This window comes from Budorcas taxicolor, chromosome 11 (assembly GCF_023091745.1).
Source record: "Budorcas taxicolor isolate Tak-1 chromosome 11, Takin1.1, whole genome shotgun sequence".
In the NCBI taxonomy this organism is placed as follows: Eukaryota; Metazoa; Chordata; class Mammalia; order Artiodactyla; family Bovidae; genus Budorcas; species Budorcas taxicolor.
In genome coordinates this window covers 31,675,850-31,697,461 of record NC_068920.1, presented here as the reverse complement: position 1 = coordinate 31,697,461, position 21,612 = coordinate 31,675,850, and the positions used below count along the sequence as shown (strand labels likewise).

General features: G+C 44.6%; 2 protein-coding genes and 1 non-coding gene across 3 annotated transcripts; 2 read left to right on the top strand and 1 right to left on the bottom strand.

Moving 5' to 3' along the window:
• Nucleotides 1-11,374: 11,374 nt before the first annotated feature.
• LOC128056043 (olfactory receptor 2H1-like) lies at nt 11,375-12,328 on the bottom strand. The gene has a single exon (XM_052648693.1). The coding sequence runs from the start codon at nt 12,326-12,328 to the stop codon at nt 11,375-11,377; it is 954 nt and encodes a 317-aa protein (XP_052504653.1).
• A 3,080-nt stretch (nt 12,329-15,408) lies between these two features.
• Nucleotides 15,409-15,514, top strand: LOC128057052 (U6 spliceosomal RNA). The gene has a single exon (XR_008200244.1). It is a non-coding gene; the product is annotated as a U6 spliceosomal RNA (small nuclear RNA).
• A 3,761-nt stretch (nt 15,515-19,275) lies between these two features.
• On the top strand, nt 19,276-19,896 carry LOC128056521 (eukaryotic translation initiation factor 1-like). Its single transcript, XM_052649301.1, has one exon. The coding sequence runs from the start codon at nt 19,276-19,278 to the stop codon at nt 19,615-19,617; it is 342 nt and encodes a 113-aa protein (XP_052505261.1). The 3' UTR covers nt 19,618-19,896.
• The last annotated feature ends 1,716 nt before the right edge of the window (nt 19,897-21,612 follow it).

Sequence of the window (21,612 nt, the reverse complement as noted above, 5' to 3'; positions counted from 1 at the left end):
AGCAGCCGAACCGGGAAATACCCTGCCTGCCTGCTGTGTTTATCAAGCTTCCCTTTGTTCTTGCATGGTATGCTGAATTTACTTTCACTTTTGCTACTGGGGAGTCAATAAACAAAAATACCTCCGGACCAAGCACTTCTCAGGTCAGCCAATCCATTTGCCCTCCTTGTTCCAAACATGGGATGGTCTTTCTCTCTTGAGAATTTTTCCCTGATTAACCACCCACCACTCCCAATCCTGACCTGTGACTTCCAGCCTGCAGCTCTGACCCTCACTGGCTTGGAGACCTTTAACATTGGTGATCCTCCCCCTAGCTTTTAAGAGCAACCCTCCCCCATTCCCCCACCATTAGTCAGAGAACTTCCTTAGAACAGGGGTGCCTGGAGAGAACAGTGAGAGTTGCCATGTGTGATGTGACCAGGAGCAGCCTGTTAACCCTAGCTTAGCAGAATGTGAGAAGCTGGCCTAGAGGAAACATGGGATAAATAACCCTGGACAGAGAAGAGCCATGAGTTCCAGTCCCAGGGCTGACACTCAATTAACCTGGGCAAATCTGTTCACCTCCGTGGATGTTGGCTTTCTGGTCTATAAAATGAGATGATTGGAGAGAATCCTAAGTGTATTCCAGGCTCAGAAAATTTTGTTTATAAATATCCTTTACAAAGAACTTTAGATTCCTGGGATGAGCTTTCTAGCACTTCCTACGGTGTCTGCAAACCAAACCCACTACTTGAGAGCAACCCAAATCCAGCAGTCAAAAGCTGACTCCCACCTTCCACATGGAAAATAATCACACATCCCTTTCACACCACAGTGCTTCCATTTCCTCACCTTTTCTCCTGGATACTCACTAGGAGCTATTTGCTCCCCAGCTCTTCAGATTTGTATTAGGATGAAAAGGGAATACATAACTGTGTGTGCTCAGGGAATTTTCTTGATATCTCCTCCTAACATTCCAAATTAATTGCTGTCTTTTCCCAAAGTCTCAGGTCCGTGCCTGCTAAGTCGCTTCAGTTATGTCTGGCTCATTGCGACCTCGTGGACTGCAGGCTGCTCTGTCCACGGGATTCTCCAGGCAAGAATACTGGAGTGGTTTGCTGTGCCCTCCTCCAAGGGATCTTCCCGACCAGGCATCGAACCCGCATCTCTTGTGTCTCATGCATTGGCAGGTGGGTTCTTTACCACTAGCACCTCCTGGGAATCCCCCAAACCCACTTTAAGAAAACATTTATTGAATGTGCTTTAAATGTTTTCAGAATGAAAGGTCTATAAAAATGCCAAGTTGTCATCTTTGTTTACTGTGTTTTCAGTGATCATTTACCATACCTTCACTCACTGAGAAATATCAAATGGTCCCATTTATTCCAGGGATTTCCATCCTGAAGAACTTGGCTTTACACAAGTGCCTACACAGAGTAATGGGATCCAAGAGCTCATTCCAATATATCAATAAGTTTAACATAAATTATGTTCTCCTATTTGAGGCTCTTATCAGACAGTTAATAAAACTGGAAAAACTAATTTCTATTTAAATTATTTTGTGGGATAGACATACTTTTTTAAACTCATAGGGTGTGTTTGAAGGGGAAAGAATGCCTGATGGAACAGCTTGGAGACCTTGATCCTCTATTCTCCCTTCAGATATCTCACCACGTTCTCTATTTAGAAAACATCATTATGACCTCTAGCTCCTCCACTGTCCAATAGGATATGGGGACTTCGAAACATCACCAGTGGCCAGGCAGAAGATGTCTGATCTGGTTGAGGGTGATAGAGAAAGTGAAACCTCTGCAGTAGAACAAGGATGGGGGATGGGTCTGGAGAGAGAAAGGGAAAGCTGCACAAAGCAGACTTGAGGGAAGTGTTTTCAGTTTTCAAATTTTATTTGTACCTTAGGTCTTCATGTCATTTCTGGAAAGAGAACAGGGAGAGTAGATGGTTAAAACTTCTCATAATTAAATCTCTCTCTTCTCATAACCTTTCTCTCACCCCAAGGCATACAGGATCTTAGTTCTCTGGACCAGGGATTGAACCCATGCCCCCTGCCGTGGAAGAGTGGATTCTTAGCAATTGGACCTCCAGGGAAGTCTAGCCTACACCATCTTGGTGCCAACATCTGCATTCTCTGGGGAAGCAGGGAACCTTAGTCAGAACCTCCTGGTGGGAGAGCCCAGGAGTGACATTTCCCTGGGATGATATCTATTTGTTGATACCCCTCGGATCTGTGCCCACAGCCGGCCCTGAGCCGCAGATCTGTAGGTCTAGCTGCTTCCATGCATGGTTCCCTGGACTCCCTGCATGTTTTGAACATGCCAAGGTCTGTCACCAGGCACTGAGCATGACTTTCCGCCCACTGTATTCCCAACACTGTGGATTTACAATAATATGCAAGGTAAGCAGCATCTCCTCCAGGAAAAGCTCCCTGACTCTCCTCCATCCTGTTCTGGGTTACATGCCCATCTTCTGTTCTTTTATACTTCCTCTGCAAACCTCTCAGAGGCCATTTCTCCAGCCATAAGTTCATCTGCTTACTCGTGCTTTACCCTCACTCAACAGTAGAAGTCTAGGAGGTCATAATTGTGTCTCTTTTTCGGCTGTGCCATGCAGCTTATGAGATCATAGTTCCCTGACCAGGGATTGAACTTGTGCCTCCTGCATTGGAAGCGGGGCATTTTAACGTCTGGACCACCAGGGAAGTCCTTCATAATTGTGTCTTAATTGTCTTGTATTTTTAGCGCTCCTCAGGCATGCTGTCTGGCACACTAAATAATAAATATTTAGTAAATGCATGAATGAATTATTAAATGAATAAATAAGTGAATAAAAAGTGAGAAATAACATTTAGTATTAGTATATTTCAGAAACTGCACAGGTATTATTAAATGGTATCTCATTAAAATCTTAGTATTCTAGTGAGGTAAGTATTAGTAATTTTGTTGATAAGCAAGAGTTCTATCAGTAGTAGCTGGTAAGCAAGGGTTCAAACACAAACCTCTATTTCTATACTCCTTGTCTTCTCCTGTTTCCTCTTTCAGAGGAAAGAAAAGTGATGCATGTGTACACATGTGTGCTTTTTAATTACAGCAATGATACAAGTTGAGGGAAGGAATAGAGAGATAAAGCAAAGCCGAGGATGCAAGGAGCCTTAGGATGATGAGAGCAAGAAGGGTTTGGCGGAGGGGGGTCTATACGTAGTCAGGAGCATCCCTGGGTGATAGGCCCTACCTGGAACAACATATGCACCTCCACTGGGCAGAAGAGACCAAAGAGTCCATGAGTGCAGGACTCAGAGCCTGGAGGAAGACTGCGCCCTGGTGCAAAGGTAGAGGAGAACTGCTGTCTCAGGACTACGGGTGGAAAAAGACAACACTGCAAGGCAATTCCACAGAGCAGTAAAGAAACTGCCCACTGGAGCTGGGGATTTCCTGCTTAGACAGGATCTGGATTCTGAGAATCAGTGTCCTTTCAAGGAAGGAGAATAGCAAATCCGAACTTGGATCTCTCTTTTCCCTCTTCCCTTCTTATGTGAAATTTCCTCCCAGGCCAAGTCCAGGAGGAGGGCTCTCCTAAATGCCCCAGTGTCCTTTTGCTGACCACAGGTTTTTCTTGGGAACTGACTCCTCTTTGCTTTTTACCGCGGCGTCCATCTGACTTTTTCCCATCTGTCACAATAAACTTTTTCAGAGGCAAATAAAAATCTCCTTTCTTTTGGTCTTCTAACAAATCCGGAAAACCAGTCAAAATCAAAGATCATGCTGTGGAGATTTTGGCAGGTTTTAAAACAAATGTCTCAGATATCCAGAGCCTTCCAGCTCGGTCCTAGCTGGCTGGGTGATCTAGGGCTTGTCACTGTTCCCGCTGGGACTCCCTGGAGCAGATGCCTCTTTCCCATCTCTTTCATAAATGCCCATGAAAGTAGTTGTAAAACTGGAATCAGGAATATTGCTTCAGAAATGCCAAGCAAACTCAACCAAAATGCACCCTGTGAATCCTTATATAATGATGGTTAGCGGGAAAGTCTGTCCACTCTCAAGACGGACCATTTGGAAAATATCTGCCAAACTCCAAAATGGACATGCCAAACTAAAAGAACCCAAATATTTTTCAGTAATAGGGAAATAGACAACTGAATTATAGAACAGCATCAGCAATAAACATGGATGGATAATACCTGCTAGCAACGATATGGATGGACATGCCACATACCAACTGAATGAAAGAAAACAAAGCCAAGGACACTACAGAAAGTATGATACTCTTCATAACTCTTCAAACCAAGCAAAATTACCCAGAGAGACAGAGAAAGAGATAAGCTACTTTGAAATTCAGAGTATATTTGTTTTTTAAATAAATAAAGCCCAATCTAAATGCTGATAGGTGTTACTTAAAGATTTTCAACAGGGAATAAGGCATTTGAGAACCCTCTGATAGCTTATCCTGTTATATTTAGAGTCTAAAGTTTAACTTTGGGAACTTAATGTTTGGTGACACAATGTATTGAATATAACTAATGTATGTTTTGTGTTAGTTGCTCAGTTGTGTTCAGCGCTTTGTGAACCCATGGACTGTAGCCTGCCAGGCTCCTCTGCTCATGAGATTCTCCAGGCATGAATACTGGAGTGGGCTGCCATTTCCTTCTCCATAATGTGTGTTACCTTATTAATTAATGAAGAGATTAACATATATTCACTCTATTAAAGGTACAATAATGTTATGACCTGGGCTTCCCTCGTGGCTCAGCTGGTAAAGAAATCTGCTAGGACCTGGGTTTGACCCCTGGGTTGGGAAGATCCCCTGGAGAAGGGAAAAGCTACCCTCTCCAATATTCGTCTGGAGAATTCCATTGAGTGTATAGTCCATGAGATTACAAAGAGCTGGACACTAGTGAGTGACTTTCACTCACTCACTCACTGAGTATTATGACCTAAGACATAAATGGTTCTAAAGGGAAATAAATATAAGCAAAACTGAACAATCAGTGTTTAGGACCATATATGTGTGCATTTAAGCTGTCATAAAAATTTGAAAACCATAAGTGTTAATTATGACAAAATTATGCTTTAGAGTTTACATATATTACATATATTCATCTGTAGTACCAAAGTTGGTGACAAAAATATAATTAAAAAAAAACCTCATATATATATCCTAAATCCAACAATTCCAATTCAGGAATTTATTCTATTAATATACTCATATATATATATTAAATAAGATATATATCAATGCAAGTATATAGTCATGTGGTATTATTTGTAATTAAAAATAGAAACTACATTTATCAATAAGGAACTAAACAACAAAAAAAGAAATGGGAAAAATGACCCCAGATGATTCAAAAAATGATGAGTTATAAGGGGATTTTGGTGCATCAGATGAAGATTAAACAATGTCCCAAATGGCTCTTCAAAACTTCAGATTCTAGAATTTGTGCTTCTTACCCAGTAGTCAACACAGAGAGAATAAAATAAAAGAATCTGAAAATTTACAACAAAAAGAATAGCCTGCATTAGATTACCCCTCCTGTCAATAATACTTATAAATTCTCTGAAAATAAAAAATATATAAAAAAGAACACATAAAGTCAGTGTGAGTGATCAAAAGCAAGGAGAAACTAGAGGACATTTGATCCTTCAAAAAAGAGAGCTATTCTAGCAGGAAATTAAGGAGAAATCCCAGGAAAGAGGAAACTGCAGAAGGACAAACCCCTCACCCCCAAACTACATGCTTATGAAAGAGAAATTCAGTCAAAAGTATTCCTTTGTTAATACTTTCTGGATACATAACAGAATGTTGAGAAATACTGCAATATTCTAAACAAAATAGGTGCTCAATAATTGATTGCTGAATTAATGAAAACTAATTAATTAATCCATATTTCACATTAGTTTCTTTTATCTTCACTTGGTGAGTCTGAGATTCCAGTGTGAGTCTCCATCTTCTGCACATTCATGACTTTCCCCCTCCCACTGGACCTCATTTGGCCAGGAGGAGCAGGGGAAGAGAAGGAGCTGCTGGATGGTGATGTGCTGGGAAAGAGGCCGAGTGAGTGAGGACAGAGGAGAATCATCCACCTGGTATGACCTGACAAGCACCCAGGGTGAGCTATTATAAAACAGGTGAGAACACATGGTCAGACAGCCCTCTAGGTCTGGACAGGAATAGGCTGTGGTTAACTACAGCTCCCCGGTGAACTTCCTCCTCTGGGCTTCTCTGAACACCCACGGCTTCAAAGAAGTCAGGACCTATTCATGGTCCAGTGAGCCCTTCAGAAGTGAACTGGTGATTAAATCCTGAGGTTCTTGAATAATGTCTCTTAAGTGCTGCCAACTTATGTGTCATATTGCATACACTCATAGGCTGTAGATCTTCTGATTTTTAATTATCTGTAGAAATGTTACCATTTGTATTCAGTTCAGTAGCTTCTATATGTTTCTCTCTGCTCTGCTAAGTGGTGTCCAACTCTTTGTGACCCCGTGGACTGTAAGCGCCTCCGTCATGGGATTTTCCAGGCAAGAGTACTGGTGTGTCTTGCCATTTGCTCCTCCAGGGGATCTTCCCGACCCAAGGATTGAACCTATATCTCCTTCATTGCAGGCAGATTCTTTACCTGCTGAACCATCAGGGAAGCCCCTCTAGCTGTGTCTAAAATAACCTACATTTTTCTCTTTAATCATTTGGTTCCCTGGTGTAACTCTTCCTATCTTAACAAACAACACACATTAGCTCATTTCCACATAGTGAATCAGCAACTATTTCATATTAATATTGTTTTGTCTGCTGTGTTTTAAACCTCTTGGAAGAATTCTCTGATACCCACACCACCCACACACTAGTACACTTTATTCTTTCATTCTCTCTGCCTTTGGCCTTGTACTTGCCCCAAACTCAGTTGTGTAGTGGCTACTTATGTTGGAATTGTGTCTCTGACCATCTTGATCTGCTTCAGACACTTTGGGGTTGTGATTGAATGATCTCGTGCTGGAGTTTGTCCTCAAGTATCTAATAGATAACTGTCCACACAGACTGAGTGCATTCGGAATGTTAGTCCTAAGTGAAGTGAAAGTGAAATCGCTCAGTCGTGTCCGACTCTTTGTGACCCCATGGACAGTAGCCTGCACCAGGCTCCTCCATCCATGGGATTTTCTAGGCAAGAGTACTGGAGTGGGTTGCCATTTCCTTCTGCAGGGAGAAGAGGCTTTAGTCCTAAAGTCTCTGTTAAACCATTGATTCAACAAATCAGTTTTCATGAAAACATATTGTTTACACAGCTTCATTTAATTCTCTATTGTATTTCCCCTACAGTCTGTCTAGAAAGGATTTTCTTATATGGGAACATTAGGGCCTCTGAACAGAGGGAGTTGATAAACAGGCAAGAAGAGTAGAGGTTCTTTGGTTCCACTAAGAGAAAGAAGATGGAGGTGGTGTACGGTTAGGCCACTCAAGACGGGCACTCTCTTGCTCTCTCTGTTCACTCCTGCTGACCAGTTCCTGCCCTACCTCACCCTACTCACAGGACTGACCTTCCCCCTCTTAGTCATAGAGCTTAATCAGTAAGTATCTCCATGCTGGCCCCAAGCTCTAGCAGTCATTGTTCTTATCTTTGGGTCAGGTCAGAGACTTTCACTATGCTAGTTTATCAGAGAAAAACATCTGATCCTTGACTGGATTAATAGAGGGGTTAACCTGCCTCCTGAGAAATCTGCATGCAGGTCAAGAAGCAACAGTTAGAATTGGACATGGAATAACAGAATGGTTCCAAACCGGGAAAGGAGTATGTCAAGGCTGTATATTGTCACCCTGCTTATTTAACTTATATGCAGAGTACATCATGCAAAATGCCGGGCTGGAAGAAGCACAGGCTAGAATCAAGATTGCCAGGAAAAATATTAACTTCAGATATGCAGATGATACCACCCTTATGGCAGAAAGCAAAGAAGAACTAAAGAGCCTGTTGATGAAAGTGAAAGAGGAGAGTGAAAAAGTTGGCTTAAAACTCAACATTCAGAAAACTAATCACACGGCATCTGGTCCCATCACTTCATGGCAAATAGAAGGGGAAACAGTAGAAACAGTGACAGCTTTTATTTTTTTGGGCTCCAAACTCACTGCAGATGGTGACTGCAGCCATGAAATTAAGACACTTGCTCCTTGGAAGGAAAGTTATGACCAACCTAGACAGCATATTAAAAAGCAGAGACATTACTTTACCAACAAAGGTCTATCTAGTCAAAGTTACGGTTTTTCCAGTAGTCATGTATGGATGTGAAAGTTGGACTATAAAGAAAGCTGAGCACCAAAGAACTGATGCTTTTGAACTGTGGTGTTGGAGAAGATTCTTGAGAGTCCCTTGAACAGCAAGGAGATCCAACCAGTCCATCCTAAAAGAAACCAGCCTTGAATATTCATTGGAAGGACTGATGCGAAGAACTGACTCATTGGAAAAGACCCTGATGCTGAGAAAGATTGAAGGCAGGAGGAGAAGGGGATGACAGAGAAAGAGATGGTTGGATGGCATCGCCAACTCAATGGACATGAGTTTGAGTAAACTTCGGGAGTTGTTGATGGACAGGGAGGTCTGCGTGCTGCAGTCCATGGGGTTGCAAAGAGCTGGACATGACTGAGTGTCTGAACTGAACTGAACTGAACTGGTGAGAGGTGTGCTCCTCTGCTTGTTTCCCTGGTAACAGATGGGCCAACCAGAAGTCAATTCCCCCTATAACTGGTAACCTCCCCTCATCCCTGCCCCCACAGCTAATGTCTGCTCTCTGCCTTATGCTGTGTGGGGGTCACTCCAGGATCTTTCTCTATCCAATAAACTGTTGTTAGTAAATCATTGATATCTCTGTCACTGTTCTGGGCTCTTTCTTCAGACTTAAGGCTGGGTGATTACAGGGCTTGAGAAACTTCATGGCATAGCCCAATAGGTAATCATGAAAAAAATATATTACAAATGTTTGAAAAGTGGAATTAGGCTTAGCATTCATTGTAGGGCAAGGTTAGAATTATTAAATAAAATGGGATATCTATATTGAAATTATGATAAGGCTAGTAAGGAGGCCAAGAAGACAAGAAGATTGGACTAACGGATGGCTGAAATGACGATTAGGATTAAAATAGAGCTAATGCTGTTATTCTTTGCAGATGCCAGAGTAAATGTTGAATCCAAGCCATTTTGTGTTGGGACTGGAATGGAGGTGGAAGTGTTAGTCACTAAGTTATGTCCAACTCTTTGTGACCCCATGGACTGTAGCCTGCCAGGCTCCTCTGTCCATGAAATTCTCCAGGCAAGAATACTGTAGTGCCATTCCCTTCTCCAGAGGATCTTCCTGACCCAGGGATTGAACCTGGGCTCCACATTGCAGGTGGATTCTTTACCATCTGAGCCACCAAACCTTTTCCTTTTTCTTATTTTATCAGCACGTACCTGAGAGAATTTGGTATTGTTGCCATTGCCATGGGGAAGCTGGGAGATGGTATCTGTGAGATTAGGACTCCAGAACCCTTTACATATTCTTTGGAGACATTCACTCGCTCATTCTTTTATAGAACTAATTAGGGGCCAGCTTTCTGCAACTTCCTGGTCGTTGCTTCTAGGACTCTGAAGTCCAGTGCAGGAACTGAGGGGCACACACCATGTACCAAAACTTCCTCCAGGCAGGCTATTGTTTCTTGTTTCCATGGGATGCTTTGGAGCATGTTGTAAACTCTTATTCCAGGGAGCAAACTAACTAAACCACTTTTTTAGACTGGGATGATTTCCTCAAAGTTAAAAAAAAATTCTTATTTGGTTGCACTGGGTCTCCGCTGCAGCATACAAGATCTTTTTGTTGTAGCATGCGAACACTTAGAGCATGTAAGGTCTAGTTCTCTGATCAGGGATGGAATCCAGGTGTGGAAGCATGGTCAGAGAAGTCCCCTATTTCCTCAAAGTTTACTGAGAGCTTGAGAATTCTAACCTGGACTGGGGAGACACTATTTGTATCCAACTGCAGGATGAAGATCATGAAAACTCAATCCAGTCCTCTCAGGTCCAAAGCTCTGACATTGTTAAGCTACTACTAAATTCTGGGTCTTAGCTTCTGCACCTGATAAAGGATATTACATGTTTCATAGTATTGTAATAGCGATTAAAAGAGCCAATGTGTGTGAACTACTTTAAATGGTACCTGGGATATCATAATCACTATTTGAATACCTAATAATAACAGTACGATAATTATCATCTTTCTGAGCAAGAGTACAGGACTGATGACCCTGGACAGGTCTTAGGTCAGGAGTCTAAGATGCCAGATGTAATACCACATATTGCCATTAGCAGTGTTAGTCACTCAGTCGTTTCCGACTCTTTGTGACTCCATGAGTTGTAGCCCTCCAGGTTCTTCTTTCCATAGGATTCTCCAGGCAAGAATACTGGAGTGGTTTGCCATATCCCTCTCCAGAGAATCTGCCCGACCCAAGGATAGAACCCGGGTCTCCTGCATTGTAGGCAGATTCTTTACCATCTTCTACAGGGAAGATCCATTAGGTGGCACCAATCCCTCCTTGTCAAAACTTCACCAGCATAAACATTTTGATGTCTGCCTCTCTGTCTTAGAAGTTGGTCTGTCATCTGTGGGTGCCAGAGAAGAGGAAAGAGTAGAACTGAAGAAATTAAGGTTTCTCCTAAGCCTCTCTTCTGACTTCCAGCCCAAGTACACGGAAATGTTTGATGTTGATATGAAAACAGCTGCCTGTAATCGTGAAGCTGCAGGATGGAAGTCATGGGGCCTGGGATTTAGTCCTAACACTGTGTGTCCTTGGGTGAGTCTCTGAACCCCCTGGGCTTCACCTCCCTATCTCCTTGCTGTCATGTGGGGGTAAAATAGAATGAGACAGCAAAACAGACACATAGGGAAGTGGAAGAAACTTAAGGGAGAACTAAAGAAACTACAGTAGCAATCAGAAGTGGAGGTGAAGAAATAGTGACAATGTGACAAGGAGGTGAGCTAGAAATAGAAATGGTAAAGTTGGGGAGATCAACATTTTGTGTGAATCACAAAATAGGGAAAATATTAAATTTGATTCATATGTTTCATGTAGAGCTACATAACTCCACTTAACACATTTGCAGTTTTTGTTTCTCTCTCTTTGTGTGTGTCTCTCTGCGTCACACACACACACACTCACACTTGCATACACACACATACAGGGGCTGTCATCCATTTCTGAGGCATCTCTCTGTGTCACACACCCACACTCACACTCACTTGCACGCACACAGAGGGGGCTGCCATCCATTTCTGTGGTATGATGGCTGTGAGGAGAGCAGAGTTGTGTGGACACAGACTTCCTGGCAAAACCACTGAGAAGCTGTTCTTGCTTTTCCAGCACATCAGGCTGCTCTCCCTTGGCTCTCCCTGGAGTCCACATCCTTCCCCAACAACCTCCTGAGTGCCCTCTTGACCTCCTTGTTCCTCAGGGTGTATATGAGGGGATTAAGTAAAGGGGTGCCCACTGCATAGAAGAGACCAAAGAACTTGCTCCTCTTCTGGGCGTAGGGATTTTTGGGCTGGAGGTAGACAGCAATGACCGAGCTGTAGAAAAGAGTGACCACAATGAGATGGGAGGAGCAAGTCCCCAGAGCCTTCCTCCATGCTACGGCAGAGTTAATCCTCAGCACTGCCCGGGCAATGGCACCGTAAGAAACCAGGATGAGGCTGAGAGGCACAACCAAGATGAAGACACTGGCAACAGCCATCTGGATCTCACTGTAGGTGGTGTCTCCACAGGAGAGGCGAATTAGAGCTGGGACCTCACACACAAAATCATCCACTCGCCGGTGGCGGCAGAAAGGCAGACGGAGGGTCGGTGGTGTCTGGACCACTGACTCCACCAGCCCAAAGACCCAGGCCATGGCCGCCAGCTGCCGGCACAGGCGGGGGTGGATGATGGTGGCATAGTGGAGGGGCTGGCAGACAGCCACGTAGCGGTCAAAGGCCATCACGGTCAGGAGGACACACTCCGTGGTCCCCAGGAGCAGGAAGATGAAGAGCTGGACAGAGCAGCCAAGGAAGCTGATGGTCTTCCTTGGGCCCCAGAGGTGGACCAGCATCTGCGGGACACAGCTTGTGGTGAAGCAGAGGTCCAGGAAGGAGAGGTTGGAAAGGAAGAAGTACATTGGGGAGTGGAGCCTGGGCTCCAGCACGGACAGCAGGATGATGAGTGTGTTGCCCACCAGAGTCAGGAGGTAAGAGATCGAGACAACCACGAAGACGATTCTCTCAAGCCCTGGGTGTTCAGAGAAGCCCACAAGGAAGAAGTCCACTGGGGAGCTGTGGTTGACCATGGCCTGTTCCTGTCTAGACCTAGAGGGATGAGGGCTGTCTGAGCTGTGTGTTCCCATCTGTCTTATAATAACTCAGCCTGGGTGCTTGTCAGGTCATACCAGGTGGGCATTTCTCTTCTGTCGTCACTCACTCAGCCTGTTTCCCAGCACATCAGCATCCAGCAGCACCTTCTCTTCCCCTGCTCCTGCTGGTCAAATGTGGTCCAGTGAGAGTGAGGAAGCTATGAATGTGCAGAAGACAGATGGAGCTTCACAATGGTCTCAGATTCACTGGTTCAGTTTAAAGGGGGCTGGTGTAAAGCATGGATTAATTAGTTCACCCAACATGCATTTATGGAGTGCTGCTATTTTCAGAGCACTATTCTAAGTGTTGTCTTTTTCCTTATGTATTTGTTGGAAGAAATAGCAAGGTATATACTTTGAATACATTTTCTGATTGTAAATGCAGTCTGTAGATTTGATCATTTCTCTATTGTTCTGATGAATTTTTAGAGCTACTTATTTATACTCCATGGATTTTATGCTTGTTTATTTGCAAAGCAGCTTATCAGAGATGGAATGTTTATCTATGAAACAGGTTTTCCCTTTGTGTCTAATGACAGATCAGTTTGCTTGCCCGAGTCACAGAACCAACAGTCCTGGCTGGCGCACTGGTCCACGTGCTGTCTCTGCCTTTGGAAGCCTATAGGCAGGAGGCGAGGTGGTCCCGTGCACACTAAAATCATGGAGGAGATCTAGGGAACATTGTCAAAGACTCCAAGATAAAGGTCAGGAATACCAACACACTGAGTGAATTAGAGAAAAAGTCAGGAAGATGAAGGACCAACTTGGGTAGGCTTATCAGAGAAAGCTTCCTAGAGGAGATAACTGGATTAAAAAAAAAATAAATAGGGAAGTATTGGGGTATAGAAGGTCAGCTCAGGAATGGGGTGGAGGCTGCAGCCACTCTGGCAGTTGAGAGACAAGGATTCAGGGTTCTCTGGTCTTACAAGAGCTTCAGAAGGCCGCTGGGGGATGGTGGCAGGTGGCAAAAGTGCCCTGCAGCTCAAGGGTGGCCTGAACATCTCCGATCACAAAATCCCCATCTGTGTTTAAGCTCTATTGCATCCCCTTCTGGCCAGAAAGTTCTGCTTTTGTCTTTTTCTTGGTTTGTTCTTTCTTTTTCTCCCATAGTTCTTTTCTCCTTTATAAGATACATTTAAAAGTACTTTCAGATTGTTATATATTCAAATGAAAGTGTAAGCAAAGCATATCTCTATAGTCTAATGAGTAATAAAGTCAACCCTGGTATACGTGCCAGCCTGGACTGAATCAATGTCTCAAGTATCTTAGAAGCTCCTAGGGGCCCCTCCCTGACTGCTCAATTGCCCATTCCTGAAACTGTAACCACCATTTTGAATTTATTTTTAACATTTTGAATTTTAAATGTGACTTTGTTTTCTTTTTTGAAGGTATATTTTACGCACTATAAATTCGCCCTTTTAAAGTGTATAATCTAATGGTTTTCAGTATATTCATAAATTGTGCAACCAGCATTATCAGTTCCAGAATGTTTCATCTCCCGAAAAAGAAATCCCAGGCCCCTTGAGCAGTCATCACTTCCTTTATTTTCTTTACTATAAAAGCCCTTGTACCCTTAATGAATAACCAACTATTTTTTAATTCACCAACTATCATCCTAATCTTTCTTTTGCATTTCTAACTTTCTCATTCTTTTGCCATTTCACTCCCTTTCTTCCTCTGCTTTATTCCTGAGTCTCTTTAAGTGAGATCTTTCTTAGTGAGTCTCTCTTTTTTCTCTCCTTTGATCTGTCTTTTCGACTTTTATTTTCATTTAGCATCTTTCTCCTAGTCCCTTTCCCTCTGACACATTCATTCTTCAGCTTATACATTGATTCAGTTTTTGTGCCCCAAAAGTACTAGCCTTGTGCTAGGAGCCAGGGCAGGGGTCGGTGGGTCCATTAAAAGGAGTTTTACATAATCCAGTGATCGGTACCTGCTCTTGCTATTAGCCAAAACATTTGTTAAATGCTCCCTATGAGTCAAGCTTGGTGCCAATCAACTCTTTGAACACCTGGTTCTCATAGTAACACTGCAATATGATGTTATCATCCCACATTTACCAAGAAGGGAACCGTTTCGGAGAGGTTAAGTAACTTGGCTAAGGTTAACCAGCCAGTTAGTTTCTGGGCTGGGATTCTAGTCCCTGTTTTAGTTTGAAGCTGTTGAGGACATGTGAAATGTGAAAACTCATGCCTCAAAGGAGAACAAGCTTTTCACTTACCTTCAATCAGATAAAAATCTCTTTTGCTGCCAGTGATGACAAAACTCTTAACTGGTGCCTAGCCTTCTTTTGGACATCAAGGAGAAAACCTAAAGTAAAGAGGAATGGACATTCTTGAATGGGCAGTAGGTCTCTAGTCACAATACAGATCGCTAATACTTAACTGCTAGGCACTTTTCTAAGCGTATGCACATGTGATATGTTGCAGTTGACTTGTACTAGCTCTTGATGGTTCGGAGAAGGAGATGGCACCCCACCCCAGTACTCTTGCCTGGAAAATCCCATGGACGGAGGAGCCTGGTGGGCTGCAGTCCATGGGGTCGCTAAGAGTCAGACACGACTGAGCGACTTCACTTTCACTTTTCACGTTCATGCATTAGAGAAGGAAATGGCAACCCACTCCAGTGTTCTTGCCTGGAGAATCCCAGGGATGTGGAAGCCTGGTGGGCTGCTATCTATGGGGTCACACAGAGTTGGACATGGCTGTAGCGACTTAGCAGCAGCAACAGCAGCTCTTGATTGTTAAATTTTCAGGAATTTTGTGAGACATGTGCTAAACTGTTGGTAGCTTGAATCAGCCATGGCAGACATATTTACATAATGGAAACTGGCAACACTTCAATTTAGGGCTGTGTCTCCCCACAGCCAAGCTAGTTGTTAAACCTTTGCCAGCACATCTCTGATTGTCCTTACCACAGTTCTGTGTGTTATCTTCCTTTCGGTGGTGGTGGTGGTGGTGGTGGTTTAGTCGCTAAGTAAGATGAGAAAATTGAAACTAAGAATATTTAAATAGCTTGTGCTCCCTCTGGGCAGCACATGTACTAACATTAGAATGATACAGAGAAGATTAACATGGCCCCTGCTCAAGAATGTTTAAACAACTTTACCCAGACAATGTAGTTAGTAAGCTGATATTTGAAACTAAGTAGTGCGTTGTAGAACCCATTCCAGTATTCTTGCCTGGAGAATCCCCATGGATAGATGAGACTAGGGGGCTACCCGTCCATGGGGTAGGAAAAAGTCGAACATGACTGAGTGACTAAGCACAGCACAGTGGGTTGTAGGGGCTCCCCTGCTGGCGCTAGTGGTAAGGAAGTAGATGAGGGTTCGATTCTTGGGTTGGGAAGATCCCCTGGAAGAGGGAATGGCAACCCACTCCACTATTTTTGCCTGGAGAATCCCATGGACAGAGGAGCAGGGCAGGCTACAGTCCATAGGGTCACACAAAGTCAGACAAGCCTGAAGTGACTTAGCACACACTCGTGTAGTGGGTTGCAGAGAGTGCGCCCATACCACAGCCCCGAGCATCTCTGGAGGGAAGGTGAGGTCAGTGGAGTGGAGGTCAAGAGTTATCTATGCTGTGGAGCTCCTTGGGAGTGAAATGGCAAAAGAACTCCTCTCTCTGTCTGCAGGAGCTGTTAGCCTGTTTTTGTGGCAAGGGAAGTTAAGGAGTGACACCGGTGTGGTGGTGGAGGGAGGGGTCCCAGGACTCCTATCCCACGGAGAGGCAGCACTCATTACTCTGCTAAGACCCTGGGGCCTCACAGTTTACAGGCAATTAGCTAGATATTCCCCTAGGGAAATGTCTAGAGGAGATGGGCCAGCAATAGTCATCCCTGTGGGAGGTAAAAAGGTCACCCACGGATCTGTCAATAGGGAGAACTAAGTGATCTCTCCTTTCCACCACCTCCAGAGAGTGCCCCCAGGCTTCCAGATAGTCCTTTCAAGCCTCTGATTCATCAATTCAAGATCCCATTTTAATTTTTTTGCTCTGCCTGAGGTCTTAGTTGCCATGGGCAGGCTTCTCTCTAGTTGTGATGCCAGGGTTTCATAGCATGTGGGCTCTTAATTCCCTGATCAGGGATTGAACCCACATCCCTCGCATGGGAAGGTGGATTCTCAACCTCGGGACCATCAGGGAAGTCCCAGGATGCCATGTTTATTTTATTTTAAAAAATTAATCAGTTAATTTTATTTTTGGGGTGCTGGGTCTTTGTTGCTATGCTAGGGCTCTTTCCAGTTGCAGCCAGTGGGAGCTACTCTCTGGTTGTGGTGCTTGGGCATGTGGGATCTTCCAGGACCAGGGATCAGACCCCTGTCTCCTGCATTGGCAGGTGGTTTGTTAACCACTGAACCATGAGGGAAGTCCTTGCCTGCTTTTTAAAGTTCTCTACTTCTTCCTTTTCCATTTCAGCCTTCTTGAGTCAGAGCACACTGTAGTGACACAGAATTATAAAAGCCTAGGGCTGGAAGAGCACTGAAGCGTTCAGTCTAACCCTCATATGATGTAGCTGCATCATTATCACGCCCCTCCCCCATCAGAGCAGGGCTTATGGAGTTCTCTAATAAATGGCATCCTGGCCCAGTCCAGATCTCAATGGATCTGTTTGTTAGGTGCATGGACCTACCCCGTAGTCATCATTGCAGACCCTGAATATATAACTGGAATGCACATGCTTGGTAGTTGGTAGAATCCCTACGACTGTGCTTTGGTTTGTGGAGTAAGAGAGGTGGGAGTGGGTGGGAGATGTGGAGTGTGGGGCACCCACGTTGGAAGGGCTGTGAGAAGGTGACCATCAGGCTGGGTTAGGGCTGTGAGACTGCTGAGGTCTCGTGTCTTCTGGGCACACAGCTGGGGCAGGGCAACACCAGATGTCCTCATACCTCCTCCCTGGACCAGTGCAACCACTGGACCCAGAGAGAGAAGCCCTTTCTCCTGCAGTTCCTCCCGAACCCTCTGAGAAAGCTTAATGTCCTCCTCACTGTAAAGGAGAAATCTTGAAAGGAATTCTGTCCATTAATGCATAGCGGTTATTGAAGCTTAATTTGGAGCTGAGTCAATATATTGGTAACTGGTATGCATCTACAAATAAATATAAATGTGCAATGTCCTTACTTTTAAAAAAATTTAAAAGTTTTATACTTTTGACTGGGCTGTGTGGCTTGTGGGATCTTACTTTCCAGAACAGGGATTGACCCTGAACCCTCAGCAGTGAAAGCACAGAGTCCTAACTACTGGGCCACCAGGGAATTCCCTACTGTCCTTCCTTTTAAAAATACTGCCAGCACAGGGACCTCCTTGGTGATCCAGACTTTGCCTTCCAATGCAAGAGGTGTAAGTTGAAAACATCAATCAGAAGCAATATTGTAACAAATTCAATAAAAGCCTTAAAAACAAGCCTTAAAAACAAAGCCCCAAGAACAAAGACACTGATATGTTTTTAAAGAGTACCGCCAGCACATTATTTATACATTGCATACCTCAGTTTGTTCATTTGCTAGATGATCTTCTTAATTTTCTTGTGTGGCCCTTGGTTAACTCCTAGAGGTTCTGAAATGGTTGTTTCTATTTTGCCCAAATTTATTAATTAGCTTTGAGAAGAAGATTTGCTGGAACCTCTCCCCTAGTCATTCTGCCTCCACTGAATTTCTACTGTAACCATCAGTAAATAAAAATCCAAAGTAGGTTTGGGTTTGGGTTTGGTTTGCATTTCTAAAGCATTATTTTTTCTATTCTATTCATAGTGTGTTTTCAAAGCATTTTCTCACATTCTCTCATGAGACTTTATTTCTAGAAGGACAGGAAGCATCTTCCCCAGGGAGGACTTGATGGGTGGATTGATTTGGTTAAGGCCACTCCATCATCCTGGGGCAAGATGGGAGGTTCATGGGCTTATGCGCTACTTATTCCATCTCCTTAACCTGTCAGAATTCCCACAGTCTAATTCTACTCCTTGTCTGATTTATTTTTATATTGCTAGAGAATAAACAGGGTCTTCTCAGGTGGCTCAGTAGTAAAGAACCAATGCAGGAGATATGGGTTCGATCCCTGGGTAGGGAAGATCCCCTGGAGAAGGAAATGACAACCCACTCCAGTATTCTTGCCTGGGAAATCCCATGGACAGAGGAACCTGGTGCACTACAGTCCACGGGGTCAGAAAAGGGTTGGGCATGACTTAGCAACTAAGCAACAAATACTGCAGAAAATAAATAAGCTGAGAATATTCTGTCTTGAAGAGAATTTTACTTTTTTAGGACACAGAGCAAGAGAATCCATTCTGGTGCTGCATTCGTAGCCAAAGATACGTGAAAACTCCTCAGGAAAAAAAAAGTTTTTGATCACGTATGAAGGCAGCTGGGGAGTCCAGGTCTGTTCTGTCTCTGGGAGGGAGGTAATTTCACACCGGAAGGGAGGAGCAAAGAGGGATCCTAGGTTTGTTTTCACATTTCTTGAAAGGGCAGCATTTCCCTGAACTCTGGCCCTCACTGGGTCGGGAATCCCCTGGGTTAGTCTTCGTCGGAAGGATCCCATGTTTCCTCCTGTAACAGCTGCAGGCTGTAAATCCCCAGCTCCAGTGGGCAGGTTCTCTGTTGTCACTAGGGCTGGCCAGTCAGGAGCAACATGACACTCAGTGAGTTTGGAGGTGAGAATTTCTATCTGTGAAATCTGTAAGGGGAGGCGGACTTACTTTAACCGACAGGAAGAGGTAACTGACACACCTCTAAAACTTTGTGTCTTGGCCCCAGTCACTGAGCCGCCGCCGAGGACTCAGCAGCCTCCCCCTTGAGCCCCCTCGCTTCCCGAAGCTCCGTCCCTCTTGCCCGCCTTCTCCCACCGCCGCCTTCCGCAGGCCGTTTCCACCGAGGAAAAGGAATCTATCGTATGTCCGCTATCCAGAACCTCCACTCTTTCGACCCCTTTGCTGGTGCAAGTAAGGGTGATGATCTGCTTCCTGTTGGCACTGAGGATTATATCCATATAAGAATTCAACAGAGAAACGGCAGGAAGACCCTTACCACTGTCCAAGGGATCGCTGATGATTACGATAAAAAGAAACTAGTGAAGGCGTTTAAGAAGAAATTTGCCTGCAATGGTACTGTAATTGAGCATCCCGAATATGGAGAAGTGATTCAGCTACAGGGTGACCAGGGCAAGAACATATGCCAGTTGCTGGTAGAGACTGGACTGGCTAAGGACGACCAGCTGAAGGTTCATGGGTTTTAAGTGCTTTTGGCTCACTGAAGGTTAAGTGAGGATTTCCTTGCAATGAGTAGAATTTCCCTTCTGTCCCTTGTCACAAGTTTAAAAACCTCACAGCTTGTATAATGTAACCACTTGGGGTCTGCTTTTAACTTGGACTAGTGTAACTCCTTCATGCAATAAACGGAAAAGAGCCATGCTGTCTAGTCTTGAAGTCCCTCATTTAAACAGAGGTCAAGCAGTAGGCGCCTGGCAGTGTCCAGCCTGAAACAAAGCAATAGCAGTGATGTTTCAGCCAAGCCCAGAGCCCCAGGATCACAGATGGCTATGTCTGGCCGGAAGCTCCTTGGCAGTCCTTCTGCAAAGTTCCCTGCCCTGAGAACATGTCACCACCGGGACAGTCCTCGATGAAGCGGAGAGTGGAGGATGGGTGAGGCCGCTGTACTGCTAGAGGGTGCCTTCGGTGGTCAGGGAAGGATCCTGTGACGTCTCCAACGTGACTGGGTGGGCAGGGCTTAGAGCATCCACCCTCCAGTGAGGGGACAGGACATCTGGCTTGCCACCAAGGTCTTCATGACCAGACATGTCCTAGCTAATCGACATCCAAACTAGAATGTGAGGCCAACCTTCTATCAGTTAAACTTTTGACAAGCGAACAAATTTCAAACCAATGTTATCAGTCACGTAGCTGTAGAGCTTGCAACTTAACTAGCAACAGCTGCCCAATGCCTTGTGAAGTACACTGGTTTTTTGTTTTTTTTCCCCCCTCTTCAGTTTTAATGTTATGTAATGTATTTAAACCCTTATTTAAATAAAAATTGTTTTCAGAAACAAACAAAAAAATAAAACTTTGTGTCTTAAAGTGTAGTGTGTTAATAGATACAGCTATGAAACTTGGTTATGCCAACAGTTTCAAAATGATGGCCTCTGAAGAGATGGTTTATTACTCATAGATTTCAAGAGGAGGTGGCCGTGCCGGGCCACGTTAGAAAGCAGCAAAGTTGGTCACAGGAAGAGAGAGGAGCAGAGAACTGTGGGCAAGAGGCTTTCACGTGGTTTCGGCAGAAAGGAATGGACAAGACAGGAGAAGGAGGTTGAGAACTAGCTAGTTTGTATACTTTCAGTGGACTCTGATGCAGGGGCTGTTTCTAGTTGGCTGGAACCTGGCCCTGGCGAGATTAGGGCAGGTGGATGGTGGCCTGGAGTGTGAGGGCTTAATGAAGGAGGTGGTTGAGGACTGAGCTCTGAGTTGGTTGATTTGCATTTGAAAAGCCATTCTCAGGGTGACCTCTTTACTGTGCAACTGTTGTGCCAGGGCTTTCTCTAGTTGTGGCAGGGGCTGCTCTCTAGTTCCGGTGCACAGGCTTCAGTGGTGGCTTCTCTTATTGCGGAGCCCAGGCTCTAGGTGCCTGGGTTTCAGTAGTTGCAGCACTCAGGGTCAGTAATTGTGGCTTGCTGGCTCGAGGGCACACAGGTTTCAGAAGCTGCAGCATTGGGGTTCACTAGTTTTGGCTCAAGGACTCTAGAGCTGCCAGGCTTCATTAGTTGTGGTTCTCAGGCTTTAGAGCAGGGGGTCGGTAGTTGTGGCATCATTGCTCCGAGGCATGCAGAATCTTCCAGGACCAGGGGTTGAATCTTGTCCCCTGCACTGGCAGGTGAACCCTTATCCACTGTGCCACCAGGGAGGTCCAGGAATGAGCTAGTCTTGGGGCAAGTGCCTCCAGGGTCAACAAAACCCCAGATGTCAAAGCATCAGTTCAGTTCAGTTCAGTCTCTCAGTCGTGTCTGACTCTTTGCGACCCCATGAATCGCAGCACGCCAGGCCTCCCTGTCCATCACCATATCTCGGAGTTCACTCAAACTCATGTCCATCGAGTCGGTGATGTCATCCAGCCATCTCATCCTCGGTCGTCCCCTTCTCCTCCTGCCCCCAATCCCTCCCAGCATCAGAGTCTCTTCCAATGAGTCAACTCTTCACATGAGGTGGCCAAAGTACTGGAGTTTCAGCTTTAGCATCAT